At 41.4% G+C, this 18,170-nt stretch overlaps 1 protein-coding gene across 3 annotated transcripts in view; it reads right to left on the bottom strand.

Moving 5' to 3' along the window:
• SPON1 (spondin 1) overlaps positions 1–18,170 on the bottom strand; it is a 686,200-nt gene that overhangs the window by 266,760 nt on the left and 401,270 nt on the right. For all 3 annotated transcript variants that reach the window (XM_077460912.1, XM_077460913.1, XM_077460911.1), the window contains exon 6: positions 10,188–10,336. In XM_077460912.1, coding sequence (XP_077317038.1) covers positions 10,188–10,336 — 149 coding nt within the window. The remainder of the gene's footprint in view (positions 1–10,187; positions 10,337–18,170) is intronic.

Below are 18,170 nucleotides of genomic sequence, written 5' to 3'. Positions count from 1 at the left end.
CATATGTAGTGTCATTTTGCGGCCAGTCCAATCAGTCCATACATCTCGAATAGCATGTCAGATTTCTGTGAAGCAATACAACCACTCCAGCATTGCGACCTTCTGCTGGAGAGCCGAAAAACCTCACCTACCCATAGTTTAGACATGCAGGTAGGTTAAATTGGCTTCTGTCCAAAATTGGCCCTAATATATGAATGGGGACCTTGGATTGTGGGCTCCTTGAGGGTAGGGGCTGATGTGAGTGTGCAATGTACAGAGATAGGGACAATTGTAGACATTCACTCAGGTTGAACTGGATGAAGTGTTGTCTTTATTCAACCTTACAAACTATGAAACTATGATATACGCTTATACTATTAAACTATACTGTGTTAAATCGTCTGTAGAAAGCTGAGTCTCTTGGAGGAGAGCCACATCCGTCTGCAGACGCTTTAAGTGTCTAAATATGCATATGCGTTTATTTGGGGAGCGAAGCCCTTTAACAATACAGGAGACAATTTTTAGGTGATTCCCATAGGTCTGAGGAGCAAGGGAGAATATTTAGGTGGAGGCTGGGGACTGAGCCCCCTGTTGTATATTATGCCCTCCGTCTGAGATTCACCAAATCATTGTAAGTCACCTGGGGATGTAGTTACGAATCGGGTAAATACAGTCAACAAATAATCAGAACAGGAATAACGAAAATAAAAAAACGTCAAAAACAAAAAACAATCAGGTGGAAAAGCCATCCATCATATAATGCTAACTTCACTTTTTTCCACATGAGGACCAATGTACAAGTGGATCTCGTGCCAAGCACTTTCTCCTCCCCTAGAGGTGAAGAAGGATCTTCAGGGGAGGGGAAGGGGAGGTGAGGGTATGGGGTAGAGGTGGAGGGTAGAAAGAGGGAGGAGGGGAAGGAGGGCACACTTGGGTCAAGAGACAGGTTCAGAGGAGCGAGAGTGTGATCCAGGGTTCTAACTATAGAGGGAGCAAGAAGCTGGCTAACTACCGTAAGCTTGGGTGTCTCCATAGCAAGCTGCTTGTTGTTGGGGTACTCGGCAGGAGGGAGGGGACAGGAGCGCCCAAAGGACCCAAAAGGAGGAGGATCAGGGCTGCTCTGTGCAAAACCTCTGCACAGAGCAGGGAAGTATAATATGTTTGTTATTTTGAAACAAAGAAAAAAAACAAGACTTTAGTATCACTTTTATTGGTAAATATACAGACTTAGAATCAGGACAACTTGGTTTTGTTCTGGCAGCACAGGAGAAATCTCCGTACCTCTGCCAGAACACAGCCCTGTGCACTATATGCATGCAGCTCCATAGGAGAGAGAGAGAGAGAGAGAGAGACTGGAAGTACCGTCCTGAGTGTAGTACTTAAATGCACAGTTTATTGCAAAGGATTAAAACCACTCACAAAAGTAAGATAAAATTAGGCTCATCCGGTGCTTTGCAGGGCTCATCCAGTCCCTCTCACAGACATCGCACTGTGTTCAGGGGCCACAGATGTTGTAAGTGCTGTGTGCGAGCTGTATGGCATCCCTGGATCCAGAAATAATCACGATGAGCCGCAGGAGCGGATGTGACGTCACCAGAGACCAGGAGACAGCCAGGAAGCCCAGGAAGGGATAGGCTGTCAGAATAAGCTGGCTACGCGCTCGGAGCATCAGCTCCTTCTCAAGGCCTCAATCTATGAATTGTCACTATCAATAGGGCTGTTTACTACTATATATATTATATATCATGTATGGTATTTCTTCTGTTTATTTTGTTTGTTGTGCTAGCTTTTTATCTTTTTTTTATACAAAGCTGATAGCAGCAGCATTCCTTGATAAAGGACATTTTTGTTGGGGCCAAATCGGCCGAAATTTACTATTTAAAATAGCTACAAACATGGAGTTAGGTTTTAGCATCCATGGTATAACAAAAAAGATACCCAAGCCTAGGTCCATTTTAATCTTGCCCAAACACTACTAGATTAGTGCCAGTAGAACTTAAAAGATGGAACCTTGTTTCAACTAAAAAGGCTCATATTTAGCAAATTAACTCCTTCAGATCCATGCTATAGCCGAATGACAGCTATAGCTGATTACTTGATGTAAACAGAAGATCAGTAAGCGTTTTTTTTTTCCTCTCGCTAACAGAAAAAAAAAAGAAGCCCATTACCGGCTTCAGTGCATGGGACATCGGGCCAGAAGAGTAAGGATGAGCTGATCACTCCCTGGTTCGGTTCCCACCAGAACCTGCAAACAGACCTAAACTTCGTGTGAACTTTAGAACCCTATTAAAGTCTATGGGACTCGAATGTTCAAAATATAAAGTGCTAATTTTAAAGGCTAATATGCAAGTTATTGTTCTAAAACGTGTTTGGGGACCTGGGTCCTGCCCCAGGGGACATGTATCAATGCAAAAAAAAGTTTTGAAAACAGACGTTTTTTTGGGAGCAGTGATTTTAATAATGCTTAAAGTGAAACAATAAAAGTGTAATATTCCTTTAAATTCCGTACCTGGGGGGTGTCTATAGTATGCCTGTGAATGGGCTCATGTTTCCCATGCTTAGAACTGTCCCTGCACAAAGTGTCATTTCTGCAGGAATAAAGTCATTTAAAATCACTCGCGGCTATAATGAATTGTTGGCTCATGTTCGACTCGAGCTCATCCCTACGGAAGAGGAAGAGGCGAAGCCGCCTCATCTGTGTCCACAAATACCGCCTTCCAGTGCCACCTGCCATTGCCCACACAGTGCCACAAATCAGTGCATAAGTGCCACGAATCAGTGCATAAGTGCCAGCAATCAGTACCTACCAATGCCCATGAGTACCACCTATGAGTACCACCTATCAATGCCCACCAGTGGTTCCAATCATGCCTCATCAGTGCCACCCAGCAGTGCTGCCTATCTGCCTATCAGTGTCACCTACCAGTGCCCATCACTGCCACCCATCAGTGCCCATCACTGCCACCCCATCAGTGCCCATCCCTGCCACCTCATCAGTGCCCATCCCTGCTATCTATCAGTGTCCGTCAGTGCCAGCTATCAGTGCCACCTATTAGTGCCCATCAGTGCCACCTGTCAGTGCCCACCAATGCCACCTATCAGTGCCCACCAGTGCCACCTCATCAGTGCTGCCTATTAGTGCCCATCAGTGCTGCCTTATCAGTGCCCATCAATGCAGCCTATCAGTGTCCATCAATGCAGCCTCATCAACGTACAACAATGAAGGAGAAAAATTTGTTTGCAAAATATATTTACAAAATATAAAACAATTTTAACAAAATATAAAAAAAACAGGAGTGATTAAATACCACCAAAAGAAAGCTCTATTTGTGGGAAAAAAAAATGATAAAAATGTCATTTGTACACAGTATTGTATGACCGCACAATTTTCGTTCAAATAGTGACAGTGCTAAAAGCTAAAAATTGGTCCAGGCAGGAGGGGGGAGAGGGGTTTAGGTGCCCAGTAAGCAAGTGGTTAAATTATTATTATTAACAACAATAATGATAGAGCTTATAGAGTATTTCTAACTATTACCAATCTTAAAGCAAGTCAGTATGCAGGTTTTCTCTGGTACAAAATGGTTTACATTGTGTCCAAAACCCCTTTTATTCCAGTCTTTTCAAACCATCCTTTAGACTTGGTCTAACACATGGCTCAGCAAACATAACCTTCTTCAACTGTATTATTACTGCCCTTAATGTACTTTAAATAGTACATTTTCTCTAGGCCCAGAGCACATGGCAATACTGTGCGTCTTCATTTGCAGCATTGACAGAACAAAAAAAGAAAAGTGGAAATAAATGAAATGCTTTTAGACACACATATGGATTGTTTTCCAGCATGGTTCTAAATGGAACATTACTAAAGGATCGGTTTTATTTAGAAAAAAATAAATAAATAGGTCCAACAAAAGCCACAGGTATCTTTTAAATTTAGAAACGCCTTCTTTCCTTGTTGAAAGCGCCAATTACCGGGGGAGAAAATACAGTTGGCTTTCTCAAGCTTGTTCTTTGGAGGATTTGGTAACACTTGGAGTTCAGTGTATTACTGAGAACTGCTTTTTAGATAATCACTAGCTTCAGGTAAAAACAAACATGTTTATAGAGGTGGGCGAGACGGGAAAAGGCCTAAGGCAGAGTTACGGGACGTGCAGAAGACTGTAACCGATGGCATTTAGGAAGCTCTATAAAAGTGGAATATAGGTTATGGCTTGACGAACTAAAGGCCAGCAAGATGTGTTTTCGGAAAAAGATAAAAATGACTTTTTAGTGCCTTTTTCTCCTTTAGATGCAGTAGAGCATGTGTATATGCTGCTTTTATCGGCACATTAGTTTTAGTCGCAATAAAATCGGTACAGTTGATTTGGTCACATTAAGCTGGACACAAGAAATTTCACACTTGAGAAATGAAGCGATAAGTCTGGAAAAATAAAGTTATCACACCAAAACTGGGAGCAGTAAACCTTAAAAAGTAATACTGGGTAGGCCAAACTTAACTGCTAACCATAAAGCTTAAATGAATTTCGAAATATAACAGTAAACCTCAGCCTACACTGCAACATGACCTCTAAACTGGACTTAAATTCCCAATATAAATGTTTAAATATGCAGATTTTAGAATAATTTTAGAACCTTATAAAGCCAAAGGAAGGAGCTTAATTGTGTTCCAATAACTTGCCTCTTAAAGTGGTTGTATAGTTAATTTTATAACTTTAACCTACAGGTAAGGCTATAATAAGGTAAAAAAAAATTCCCCCTTCAGCAGTGCATGCACACAGGGGATTCTCGGCTGAAAGCCCGGCAGATGCCGGGCTTTGCCGGAAAATGGTCTCCCGCACGCACGCGCGGGAGTGACGACATCGCGGCTCCAGCCATACACAGCGATGGAGCCGCAATACCCGGAAGAAATGCCGAGGCAACATGTCATTCTAAGGTAAGTATTTCATAATGAGCTAGCGTGCGGTGCATACTAGCTCATTATGCCTTTTGCCTTACAGGTGTAGGAAAAAATAATTGGGGGGTATACATCCACTTTAATTTAGCCAATAAAGGTTATCACTTCATTTCAAAACTTTCTGCATAATTAAAAGGTACAATACTCTACTACAATATAGGTAAAAAAAATTGCAAACATCAGACAGCAAATAGACCAGTGGTGGCCTGTCCATTAGTGGCGCACAGGTACCACCCCTCCATCCATGCATCCGGCCCCCTCATCTACATGCAGAGTGGGAGGGGGGTTGATGCATGTGATTAGAGCCAGAGGTTCTAATAGGCTTCAAAAAAGGGTGGGCTCGGGGCGCAGAGCACTCTCTGAGCCCATCCAGTTGTGTGAGAATAGCAAATTAATATTCGCTATTCATACACTGATCCACCTCCAATCCGGTGACCCATCACCCAATTGGCTGAAAAGACAGGCAATCCTATTGGACGCCTAGGAGGAGGAAGGTGCCACGATACAGAGGAGAAGGAGACACCCACCGCCATCCGTTGTCAGTGGAAGCACTGGCCTGGCCGCAACGTGGATGGGCTAAGTGTGGGGCTGGATGACCTACCGACCTGGAGTCTGTTGTTTGCCTCCCCCCCAAAAAAAAAAACACTGGCCGCCAATGAAATGCGTAAAGCTCTGTCTGACTGATCCATCTTTTACAGCTGAATCCAATTCAAGGCAAATAATGCTAGGAGGGCATGTGACTAGGCAGCAGCTTGACTGGGGGACTCAGTGGTTCTATATGGTCACATAATGTTCCACGCATTATACCCTCCGATTCAACACTATTGAACAATGCAGTAACACAATCCGATCGTCATCAGCTACACAGAAAAATGAAGTTTCAATAGTAACAATTTCAGAAAAAAAAATTATTTGGAGAAAAAAGGTAATCGATGGACATTTGTAGTATGTTTTTAATTTTGTTTGTTTTAGGGTAGAGTAAGGAAAGGCACCCCCCCACTCCACATTAGACATATGCATTAGTTTTCGGCCGAAATGCATTTTCATCCGAATTTCAGGTTTTTTCGTTATTGTTTTAACAAACGATAACGAAAGTGCAGAATCGGAAAAACGAAAGATCCGACATAAATACATGTTTTATTTTCGTTTTCGTTGTAACAACAGTTCGATATAGATAGGAGATTTGACATGAATGTGACAATCTGTATCTATCTAACCTGTGGTCGAATGTGCCTAACCTTAACTCTATTAGTCCAGGATTATTCTACATAGAGAGAAAAGATTTGACAGAGAGAAAAGATTCATCAGAGAGAGAAAAGATTTGACAGAGAGAAATGATTCGACAGAGAGAAAAGATTTGACAGAGAGAGAAAAGATTACTGCTGGAATTGGGTGGGGGAAGTAAAATAAAAATAATGATGATGATGAATGTTATTGGCTGATTGTAACCAAAGAGGAGGAGCAGTAAAATAGCTAGAACTAGGTACATACGTACAGCCAACTTACTTACAATTGCTAGCAGAGAGAGACACACACTGAATCATTTCAGAAGACAGTCAATCTCAGCTGGTCCGTTTGTCAGAGAACCTAAGTTATTTAGCAATTAAGCATAAGCACAGAAGCAGAACAATAGTGAAGCAAGCTAGAGTTCAACTTAACTTTTTCATAATAATCTGTTGCTATTGTGTTAGTGTTGTGAACTTGACAGTGATACTAGTGTTGCTAGTGTTGTGATAGCCTCAGAGGCTTCCCGTGTTGTGGGGGGGGGGGTGATTTATTATTATAGATTCTATATTATAGATTGAGATTCTATATACCCTATCTTGTTACCTGTCTGATCAGTGATCACTATCACCAGTCCATTTTCCGTTTGAACTATATACATTCAACATGAATCACAAAGATTCCACAAAGCAACGAAAAACATACAAAAGTCGAATCTTTGGCTAATGGTGTCTGCTGAAAGTTCTAAGAAGATTCAACGGAGCAGCTAAACTATACGGAGTCATACAGTTTAGCTGCTCCGTCGAATCTTTTTTGAACATTCGACAGACACCATAAGCCTTCAATGACAGATTCGACCTTAATTCATTTGGATTTTCGGACAAATTTTTAACGAAGGTTTCAGAACTAATTTCGGGAGTAACTAAATAAATGTATTTTTCAGACGAAAACGAAATTCCAAAACAAAATATTTCAGTGTGCACATGTCTACTCCACATAGGCAAAAAAAGGAATGTGCAGAGCTGTGCTGTGAATAGACCAGCTCTCTGCTAATCTATTTATAGCATCCGCCCCGACACAAATTTCAGGCCGATTTTGTCTTGGTTGTCGGAGAGCTTGTCAGAAGTTATCATGCTGATAACAGAAGAATGGATCAGCAGAAAGACAAGGAGCTAATTGCTTTGGAGAGAGATAAGACAACACTGCAGATATATGTACTCAGGTCAGATTTCATTTATCGGGTTTATATCCACTTTAATCCCTTCAAGTTTGTATTGCAGTTGGTGTCACCATTGTTGAGAATTACCCTTCTAACATAGTATAGTCCTGTTTCACACATTTATTAACTCCTAACCCCCTTAATACAAGTTAAGCGTACCAAATATACAAAAAAAGAAGCATAAAATAAAGTGTACTGTGCCTGTTGATTGCTTCGGCCACCGGAAAAGATAAGTGAACGTCTGCTTATCTTTTCCGGTGGCTGGAACAAATATCCCATAGTTTGTAAAAGCTAGAATGTTTGCATAAACCAATCAATATACGCTTATTGTTTGTTTTTGTTTTTTTTTGTTTTTTTTTACCAAAAACATGTAGTGGAATACATATTGGCCTAAATTTATTAAGAAATTAGATTTTTTTTATGTTTTATAGAATTTTTTATGGTTATGAACGGGGGTAAATCTTCCAGAGGTCAAGTGGTTAATGAAAGTTTATAGGCCAAGAGAGTGTGCCTTGTCTTCACTAATGGACTCCGGCCTAAAGCCATGTTGAGTGAATACAAAACTGCTCTGAAGAAGATAGAATTCAGTTTACAAACATGATATAAACGTGTTCTTTATCAATATGATTGCACTAATGTAACAATTTAAATGTGTTAAAAGATGTGCATTCCTAAGTGGTTCCATTTAAGGCCTATTGTAGTCCCTTGTCCTTTCTTGTCATTTATGAGTTACCAATATACCATTACTAGGGTAGGTTTTTTTTTTTAAGTTTTGAAAGTTAATATTTAATAACATTAGGATACTAAACCTCTACGACTAAGCCCAGCCAGGGTGAAATGCATCAAAGGCTAGACACTCCGGAAAAATGTATTAATTTTCGTTTCATTTGTTTTCTGTTTTTTTTTGGAAATTCGAAAATTCGTAAATTCAAAAATTTGTAAATTTGAAAATTCGAAAACTCAGAATTTGTAAATTCCAAAATGTGGAATTCTTAAATTCCAAAATTTGGAAATTCAGAAATTTGAAAATCCGAAAATTTGAAGATCAGAAAATTCAAAGATCCGAAAATAAGAAAAGAAAATCCGAAAATTCGAAAGAACAAAAATCCAAAATCCAAAAATTCCAAGTAATAACTAACATAGAATAACTAACTATTAAATTATAGGTATTGGAATTTCCTTTCATATTTGGCTGTTAGTGAATGAAACAAATACAAATTTGTCTGAAGTTACAAATTATCCAAAATAAAGAGTTCCACATCTAAATAAATGGAATGGAACAAAAAAATAATAAATAATACTCATAATAAGTTTTTATTATTATTATTGTCATTTAATATCATGAATTCGTTACATTCCATTCGTTTAGATATGGCATTCGTTATTGCGGATAATTTGTAATTTCGGATACAGTTGTATTCATAATGTTCACTAACAGCCAAATCTGAAAGGAAATTCCAATACCTATTATTTAATAGTTAGTAATAGTTAAGTTGTTATTGTTGGTTAGTTATTATTTCAGATTTTCAAATTTTCGTTTTTTTTTAATTTACGTATTTTTAGCCTTTTGAATTTGTGGATTTTCATTCTTATTTTTGGATTTCCGAATTACCAAATTTCGAATTTCAAATTTAAAAATGTTTCTGAATATTCCGAAATTCTAAAATTTGAAAGTTCGAACATTTGAAAATTCGGAGATTCGGAAATCCGAAAATAAGAATGAAAAACTGAAAGTTCAAAAGAACGAAGTTGGCAATTTGAAATTTTGTAAATTAGAAAATTTGAATTTGCAGAAATCCAAAAATAAGAATGAAAATCTGAAAATTCAAAAGAACGAAGTTGGAAATTCGACAATTCGAAATTTTGGAAATGCGACAATTTGAAAATTCAGAATTAGAAATTTCAGAAATTCAAAAACTTTTAAATTCTACATTTTCGAATTTGTGAATGTCCAAATTTTCACATTTCTGAAATTTCATCTTTTGTAATTTGCGAACTTTAACATTTTTGAATTTTCGGAAAAATTCAGAAATTCTGATATTTCAGAATTAACAGGTTTGTCTAAATTTGTTAAACGAATTCAGAACTAAACAAATTGCACATGTCTATCAGAGGCTTTTGGCCAAGATGAGGGAACTGTGGCTGAAGCTTCTGTTAGCTCACCAGCAGATGTAGTTGAGCTATTTGGTGTGCAATTCCCCAGATTTTGCTGTTGTGATTATGGCACCAAATCCTGTAACAACTTAATCTTATAACAGCTACCAAAATTCCAAGTGCTACAAAATGGCAGGGATTAATGGTAGATAAGGTCATCTTTGGTAGAAGATGGTAGAAGGAGCATCTTCAGAATGCTCAAAGGAATCTCACCAAATAAAGCTTCCATAATTGATAACAGATGCATTGGGATTGGTTTACTAAAGACAAATAGATTGTGCATGTAGCACTTATTTTCCCCAGAGCTCAGTGAATCGGGTGAAGCTCTACTGATTTCCATCATCCAATCATGTGCAAGCAAAAAAGCTGTTTTTTATACTTCCTTTGCACCTCATTGGATATTCTTTTACAAAGTAAAGCTTTACCACATTCACTGAGCTCCAAGTGAATTGCAATAGCAAACTGCACAGTCTATTTGCCTTTAGTAAATCAACCCCAGTGCCTCCCTTGCCTACTCACTGCAGCATGTTTGTATTCCAAATCTAAAAGTGCATTGGAAAGAAAACTTCTAAATAAAAAAAAACAAAGAATACAAAGAAATTATACAAATAGGCAGCTATGAATTCAATGTCATGTCAAATTCAATTTCTGTCTTACCTTTTGTCGTATCTCTTCTTCCATTTTCACTGGTGATCCCAATTCGGCCACTTGCTTGACCCCGTCACTAGCATAACCACCATATTCCCAAAGTACATAACTCTTGGAGTGGGAGCCACCAATAATTGCAGACCAGTGATTAGCTCTCCCTGTTGATAAAAGAGAAAATTAGTGAAAGCCTTACCAATCACCTGAAGGTATGTATATCTGTAGTGTAGACGCCTAGCAAAAGTATTACTGCTTACAATTAGACATGTGCATTGGTTTTCGTGAGAATGCATTTTCATCCGAATTTCAGGTATTTTTGTTATCATTATAACAAACGATAACGAACATGCAGAATCCGAAAACCGAAAGATCCGACATAAACAAATGCTTTATTTTAATTTTCGTTGCAACAACAGTTCGATATAGATAGGAGATTCGACATGACGCTGACAATGTGGTCGAATGTGCCTAATTAGTCCAAGACTATTCTACATAGAAAAGATTCGATATTATAGAGACAACAGCTAAAAAGGTCAAATGTACCTAGCCTAACTCTATTAGTCCAAGATTATTCGGCATAGAGAGAAAAGATTCAACATTAAGATTCAACGAAGCAGTGGCGGCGAGCGAACATTTATGATCAAATGCTCCGCCCATAGGCTAAGAATTCTAATGTTGGTTAACTAGTAATAATAATTAATAAATATAATTATTACTAGTGTCATACAACATTAGAATTCTACTATAGCTTGTAGGCGGAACATTCGACCGGAAATGTACGATTGCAGCATCGTACAGTTTAGCTGCTCCGTCGAATCTTCTTAGAACCTTCGACAGACACCATAAGCCTTCAATGACAAATTTGACCTTAATTATTTTGGATTTTCGGACTAATGCATTTTTTAACGAAACAAAATAAATAAAAATGAATTTTGGGAGTAACTAAATAAATTTATTTTTCGGACGAAAACAAAATTCCGAAACGAAATATTTCAGTGTGCACATATCTACTTACAATCACACTGCTGTAATTACTATTGGCTCCTGCTGCTGTCAATCAAATCTAGTTATGAGGGAACAGGGCCGAGCTGCGCTGTGGGTGTCAATGGACACACAAAGCGTGGCTCGGGATTGAGCCCACACCTGTGCCACCATAGGAAGCCGCATCCTATGGTGGTACACAGAGCAGAGGAGGAGCCCTGGACTCCTCAGAAGAAAAGGAGGATCAGGGCTGCTCTTTTCAATACCATTGCACAGGTAAGTATGACGTGTTTGTTTAAAAATACTTTACAATCACTTTAAATAAACACTTTCTAAATAAATACACACGTGCAGTAATTTTTATGTTTTGGTCTAAATTTCAGTTATTAAACCAGCTCCCGTCCACCATATTGTGAAATGATGGGCGCAAAGTGGCTCTCTCATTCTGGGACAACATCATATGATGTCACTCCACTCTTTCCTAGGACAGGGCACTGATCTTGGTAAAGAGACATTGATGAGGCGTTTTACCCATGTGATCAGCTGTATCCAATTACAGATGATCACTTGCAAATAAGGAAATGCAGATTATGCAGGTTATCGACATTCCTCTCCTCACACTGACAGAGAGTGAGGAGAGGAGAGCCGATCAGCAGCTTTCCTCACAGGGGAGACCAGCACAGATGATCAGTGCCCTGATTATCAGTGCAGCCCCAATGGTGTCCAGCTGTGATACCAATCAGTGCCCAGCAGTGATGCCAATCTGTGCCCATCAGTGATGCCAGTCAGTGCTGCCTTTCAGTGCCATCAGTGCCACCCATTGTGCCACCAATTAATGCCCATTAGTGCTGCCATTCAATGCCCATCAGTGCCGCCAATCCATGCTACCTATCAGTGCCCATAAATGCCACCTATGAGTGCCACCTATCTGTGCTCATCAGTGCCACCTATCAGTACCCATCAGTGCTGCATATTAGTGTCTCCTGATTAGTGCCACCTCATCAGTGCCCATCATTGCAGCCTCATCAGAGAACATCAGTGAAGGAGAAAACATTTTTGTTAAATTTTATAACAGAAACTAATAAGAAAGTTTTTTTCTACATTTTCAGTCTTTTTAGGTTTTTAAAAATAAAAAGCCCAGTGATGATTAAATACCACCAAGAGAAAGCTCTATCTGTATATGTTTGGGTACAGCATTGCATGACCGCACAATTGTCATTCAAAATGCGACAGAGCTGAAAGCTGAAAGTTGGCCAATTGGCCTGTAATAATTTATAGATCATTAAATGCATTTTTAACCACCTCAATACAGTGCACTTACACCCCCTTCCTGACCAGACCAATTTTCAGCTTTCAGCGCTCTCACAGTTTTAATGACAATTACGCAGTCATCCAACACTGTACCCATATGAAACTTGCGTACTTTTTTTCCACACAAATAGAGCTTTCTTTTAGTGGTATTTAATCACTAGTGTTTTTTATTGTGCTATAAATTAAAAAAAAAAAGGTAAATTTTGTGAAAAAAATGCCTTTTTCTTTGTTTCTGTCATAAAATTTTGCTAATTAGTAATTTTTCTTCATAAATTTCAGCCAAAATTTATACTGCTACATATCTTTGGTAAAAATAACCCACATTAGTGTATATTATTTGGTCTTTGTAAAAGTTATAGAGTCTACAAACTATGGTGCCAATCACTGAAAATTTATCACATCTGATCAGGCCTTCAGTACATCAGGTGTATCTCATTTCTTGAGACACTAACAAGTCAGGAAAGTACAAATACCCCCCAAATGACCCCTTTTTTACAAAGTAGACATTCCAAGGTATTAAGTAAGTAGCATGATGAGTTTTTTTAGGTTGTCATTTTTTCCCACAATTCTTTGCAAAATGAAGATTTATTTATTTATTTTTTACAAAATTGTCATATTATCAGGTTATTTCTCACACACAGCATATGTATACAACAAATTACACCCCAAAATACATTCTGCTACTCTTCCCGAGTACGGCGATACCACATGTGTGAGACTTTTGCAGAGCCTGGCCACATACAGAGCACCAACATTGATGTAGTACCTTCAGATGTTCTACGAGCAAAAATGACACATCTCATTTCACAGCCACCTATTACATGTATGAAGGCCCTGAAGTACCAGGACAATGGAATTGCCCATAAAATGACCCCATTTTGGAATGCTAACACCCCAACGTATAATCTGTGAGGCATAATGAGTCTTTTGAACGTTTCATTTTTTTCCAGAAGTTTTTGGAAAATGTGGAAAAAAATTAAAACACATTTTTTTTTTTTACACAAAGTTGTGAATTTATAAGATATTTCTAACACATAGCATGTATATAGCAAAAATTACACCCCAAAACACATTTTGCTACTCCTCGCGTGTATGACGATACCACATGTGTAGGACTTTTACACAGCCTGGCCACATACAGATGCCGAACATTGAAGTAGTACCTTCAGGCGTTCTAGGAGCATAAATGACACATCTCATTTCATTCCTACCCATCACACTTTTGAAGGTCCTGGAGCACCAGGACAGTGAAATTACCCACAAAATGACCCCATTTTGGAAAGCAAACACCCCAAGGTATATTCTATGAGGCATGGGCTGCAAATAGGTACTCGGGTACTCTGATGGGCTGCAGATAGGTACTCTGGTACTCTGATGGCCTGGTGACAGGTACTCGGGTACTCTGATGGCCTGGTGACAGGTACTCGGGTACTCTGATGGCCTGGTGACAGGTTCTCTGATGGGCTGGTGACAGGTTCTCTGATGGGCTGGTGACAGGTTCTCTGATGGGCTGGTGACAGGTACTTGAGTACTCTGATGGTCCGGTGACAAGTACTTGCGTACTCTGATGGCCTGGTGACAGGTACTCGGTTACTCTGATGGCCTGGTGACAGGTAATGGGGTACTCTGATGGCCTGGTGACAGGTTCTCTGATGATCTGGTGACTGGTATTTGGGTACTCTGAAGGGCAGTGATAGGTACTCAGGTACTCATATGGACTGCGACAGGTACTCGGGTACTCAAATGGACTGGGACAGGTGCTCGGGTACTCAGATGAACTGTGACAGGTACTCGGGTACTCTGATGGGCTGTGATAGGTACTCGGGTACTCTTATGGGCTGTGACAGGTACTCGGATGGGCTGTGACAGGTACTCGGGTACTCTGATGGGCTGTGACAGGTACTTGGGTACTCTGATGGACTGTGACAGGTACTCGGGTACTCTGATGGACTGTGAGTGACAGGTACTCGGGTACTCTGATGGACTGTGAGTGACAGGTACTATGATGGGTGGTGACAGGTCCTCTTTACTGGGGGGGACTCAGTGTGATTGATGTGTACTGTAAGCGATAACGAGATGTTACCGCAATCTCCTCCGCACACACGATCGGTGTGTGAGGAGGAGAACCCGGTAACATCTCGTTACGGAGGTTTGTTTACATTTAGCGATCGGCTGTGAAAGGATCACAGCTAATCACGTGGGTAAACAGCCAGCCAATGGCTGTTTACCAGCGTCGGTGACGAGCAGTGTTCCCGGGAACATCATATGACGGCCTCCCTCCACAATAGGTGCACCGCCTGGCCGTCATTTGATGGCCGGCGTTCAGCATCTAGTTAAAGGGTAACAGTGTAAGCCCCTTAATTTGACCTGGTACCAGCTACCTTTAGTTCCTGTATAGCAAGACCAGAGGGCAAGCGACAATAGAAAAACAAGGAGCCGTTCCGTTTATGTGCTGACAGGAAGCATGCTGATATTAGTAAAGATCAGGGTGCACTTTCGCTTGTTTAAACTGCCCAGCAACAGGTTAGGGGGGCCAGGACCACTTGTGCTCAGATTAAAGTGGAAGTAAACTCCCCTATTGTTTTCAGCCTAGGAAGCTGCCATCTTTGCCTCTGTTTAATCTTCAACTGCTATGGTGCTGCACATGTGATTCGTTATGACACCAGCCATTGGATGGTTTGACAGTTTGGCTGAGAGCACAGCCAATGTGCAGTTAGCATTCCCGGCATACCTTTTTTTTTTAACTGTTTAAATCGATGGGTTGACGTCCACTTTAAGTGGGTTGAATGGTGCTGGCCATCAGACTGAGGACATCTAGCAGCAGAAAAAGGTACTGCAGGGGAAGTGGCTGAACTGAAGCTGAATATTGTAGCAACCAAATGGTTTTATTAACATTTTTGGCTGGGGTTCTGATTTTCCATTTAGATTTAGGGCCCCTTATTTAGTTACTCCTCGACAATACGTTTTTGTAAGGGTTTTTGTTATTCGAATGCACCTTTAAGCCTGCTTGTTCACTTAAGGCCTCATGCACACGAGACGCAGTTAAACGCGCGTTCAGATGCAGTTGGACAGTTTTTTCAACTGCACCTGAACTCATTCAATGTTATCCTATGTGTCCATGCACACAGTCTCGTTTTTTTCCGTTTATATGCAGTTGCGTTTAATCTCGTTTTTCCAGAAGCAAAAAAATGCGTTCAGAAACAAAAATTTCTGCGTTTCAGACGCAAAACGCGGCAAAACGCGGTAAAACGCGGCAAAACGCTGCTACCGCGTTTAGCCGCGTTTGCGTTTATATGCGTTTTTAAAGGTGACCTTTTTTTTTACATTAAAAATCTCAAAAATGATTGCAAATGATGAAAAACCATTAGAAAAATATTTTAAACAATTGCAATTGCAAGTGGACAATCCACAACTTGTGGCAAGTGACGTGGCAAGTGGACAATCCACAACTTGTGGCAAGTGACATGGCAGGTGGCAAGTGATGTGGCAAGTGGACAATCCACAACTTGTGGCAAGTGACGTGGCAGGTGAAGTGGCAAGTGACGTGGAAAGTGGACAATAGACAACTTGTGGCAGGTGACGTGGCAAGTGACCTGGCAGGTGACGCGGCAAGTGACTTGGCAGGTGACGTGGCAAGTGGAAAATCAACAACTTGTGGCAGGTGACTGGCATGTGACGTGGCAAGTGGACAATAGACAACTTGTGGCAGGTGACGTGGCAAGTGACCTGGCAGGTGACGCGGCAAGTGACTTGGCAGGTGACGTGGCAAGTGGAAAATCAACAACTTGTGGCAGGTGACTGGCATGTGACGTGGCAAGTGGACAATCCATAACTTGTGGCAGGTGACGTGGCAAGTGACGTGGCAAGTGGACAATCCACTTGTGGCAGGGGACTTGGCAAGTGACGTGGCAAGTGGACAATCCACTTGTGGCAGGTGATGTGGCAAGTGACGTGGCGAGTGGACAATCCACAACTTGTGTCAGGTGACGTGGCAAGTGGACAATCCACAACTTGTGGCAGGTGATGGGGCAAGTGATGTGGCAAGTGGACAATCCACTTGTGGCAGGGGATGTGGCAAGTGACATGGCAAGTGGACAATCCACAACTTGTGTCAGGTGACGTGGCAAGTGGACAATCCACAACTTGTGGCAGGTGATGTGGCAAGTGATGTGGCAAGTGGACAATCCACTTGTGGCAGGTGACATGGCAGGGGACGTGGCAAGGGACGTGGCAAGTGGACAATCCACAACTTGTGGCAGGTGATGTGGCTGGTGACGTGGCAAGTGGACAATCCACATCTTGTGGCAGGTGACGTGGAAAGTGGTGTGGCAAGTGGACAATCCACAACTTGTGGCAGGTGATGTGGCTGGTGAAGTGGTAAGTGGACAATCCACAACTTGTGGCAGATGGCATGGCAGGTGACGTGGAAAGTGGACAATCCACATCTTGTGGCAAGTGACGTGGCAGGTGATGTGGCAAGTGACGTGGCAAGTGGACAATCCACAACTTGTGGCAGGTGATGTGGCAAGTGATGTGGCAGGTGATGTGACAAGTGGACAATCCACAGCTTGTGGCAGGTGGCATGGCAGATGACGTGGAAAGTGGACAATCCACATCTCGTGGCAAGTGACGTGGCAGCTGACGTGGCAAGTGACGTGGCAAGTGGACAATCCAAAACTTGTGGCAGGTGACGTGGCAAGTGACGTGGCAGGTGACGTGGCAAGTGATGTGGCAAGTGGACAATCCACAGCTTGTGGCAAGTGACATGGCAAGTGGACAATCCACAACTTGTGGCAGGTGACGTGGCAGGTGACGTGGCAAGTGAACAATCCACAACTTGTGGCAGGTGACGTGGCAAGTGACGTGGCAGGTGATGTGGCAAGTGACGCGGCAAGTAGACAATCCACAACTTGTGGCAGGTGATGTGGCTGGTGACGTGGCAAGTGGACAATCCACAGCTTGTGGCAGGTGGCATGGCAGATGACGTGGAAAGTGGACAATCCACATCTCGTGGCAAGTGACGTGGCAGGTGATGTGGCAAGTGACGTGGCAAGTGGACAATCCACAATTTGTGGCAGGTGACGTGGCAGGTGATGTGGCAAGTGGACAATCCCCAACTTGTGGCAAGTGACGTGGCAAGTGGACAATCCACAACTTGTGGCAGGTGCCGTGGCAAGTGACACGGCAAATGCAAGTGTACAACTGCTCTCTATGCTGCTGCTGCTCACTCTGATCAAAATAGCAGAAATAGTTAAAAAAAATGCTTTGAGAGCTTGGGGAGGGTCTACATGATGTTATCTTTATAAACGCGTTTAAACGCAAACGCGTCTAAACGCGTCTAAACGCGGCATGCAAACGCGGCAAAACGCGCGTTTCTAAACGCGCGTTTCAGCTTTTTTTAACAGAGGTTTCATCTCCGTCTCGTGTGCATGAGGCCTAAAGGTGTCAGTTGTGCTAACGTGAGCTTGTGCAGCCTTGACTTTGGTTCCCAGGTGTGGCATGCTTAGACAGAAGCAATGTTTGCTTGTCGATGTATGGGTGTCAAGTTCTGGCAGGGTTTTTTTCTTTTCTTCAAGTTCTCCTGTGTTTTAACTGCACTTATTCCAATCCACTTGTTTGCAATCCTAGTGAGCAAGCTCAGTGAGTTGTGCACTTGCTTCTATCCCAGCTGCAAACACTTAACCACTCCCCTAATTAGTGAAC

Source organism: Lithobates pipiens, unplaced genomic scaffold (assembly GCF_037356315.1).
Source record: "Lithobates pipiens isolate NorthernLeopardFrog02 unplaced genomic scaffold, aLitPip1_a1.2 Scaffold_10, whole genome shotgun sequence".
Lineage (NCBI taxonomy): Eukaryota > Metazoa > Chordata > Amphibia > Anura > Ranidae > Lithobates > Lithobates pipiens.
The sequence above is the reverse complement of the archived record's forward strand: the minus strand, read 5'-3'. Positions and strand labels throughout refer to the sequence as shown.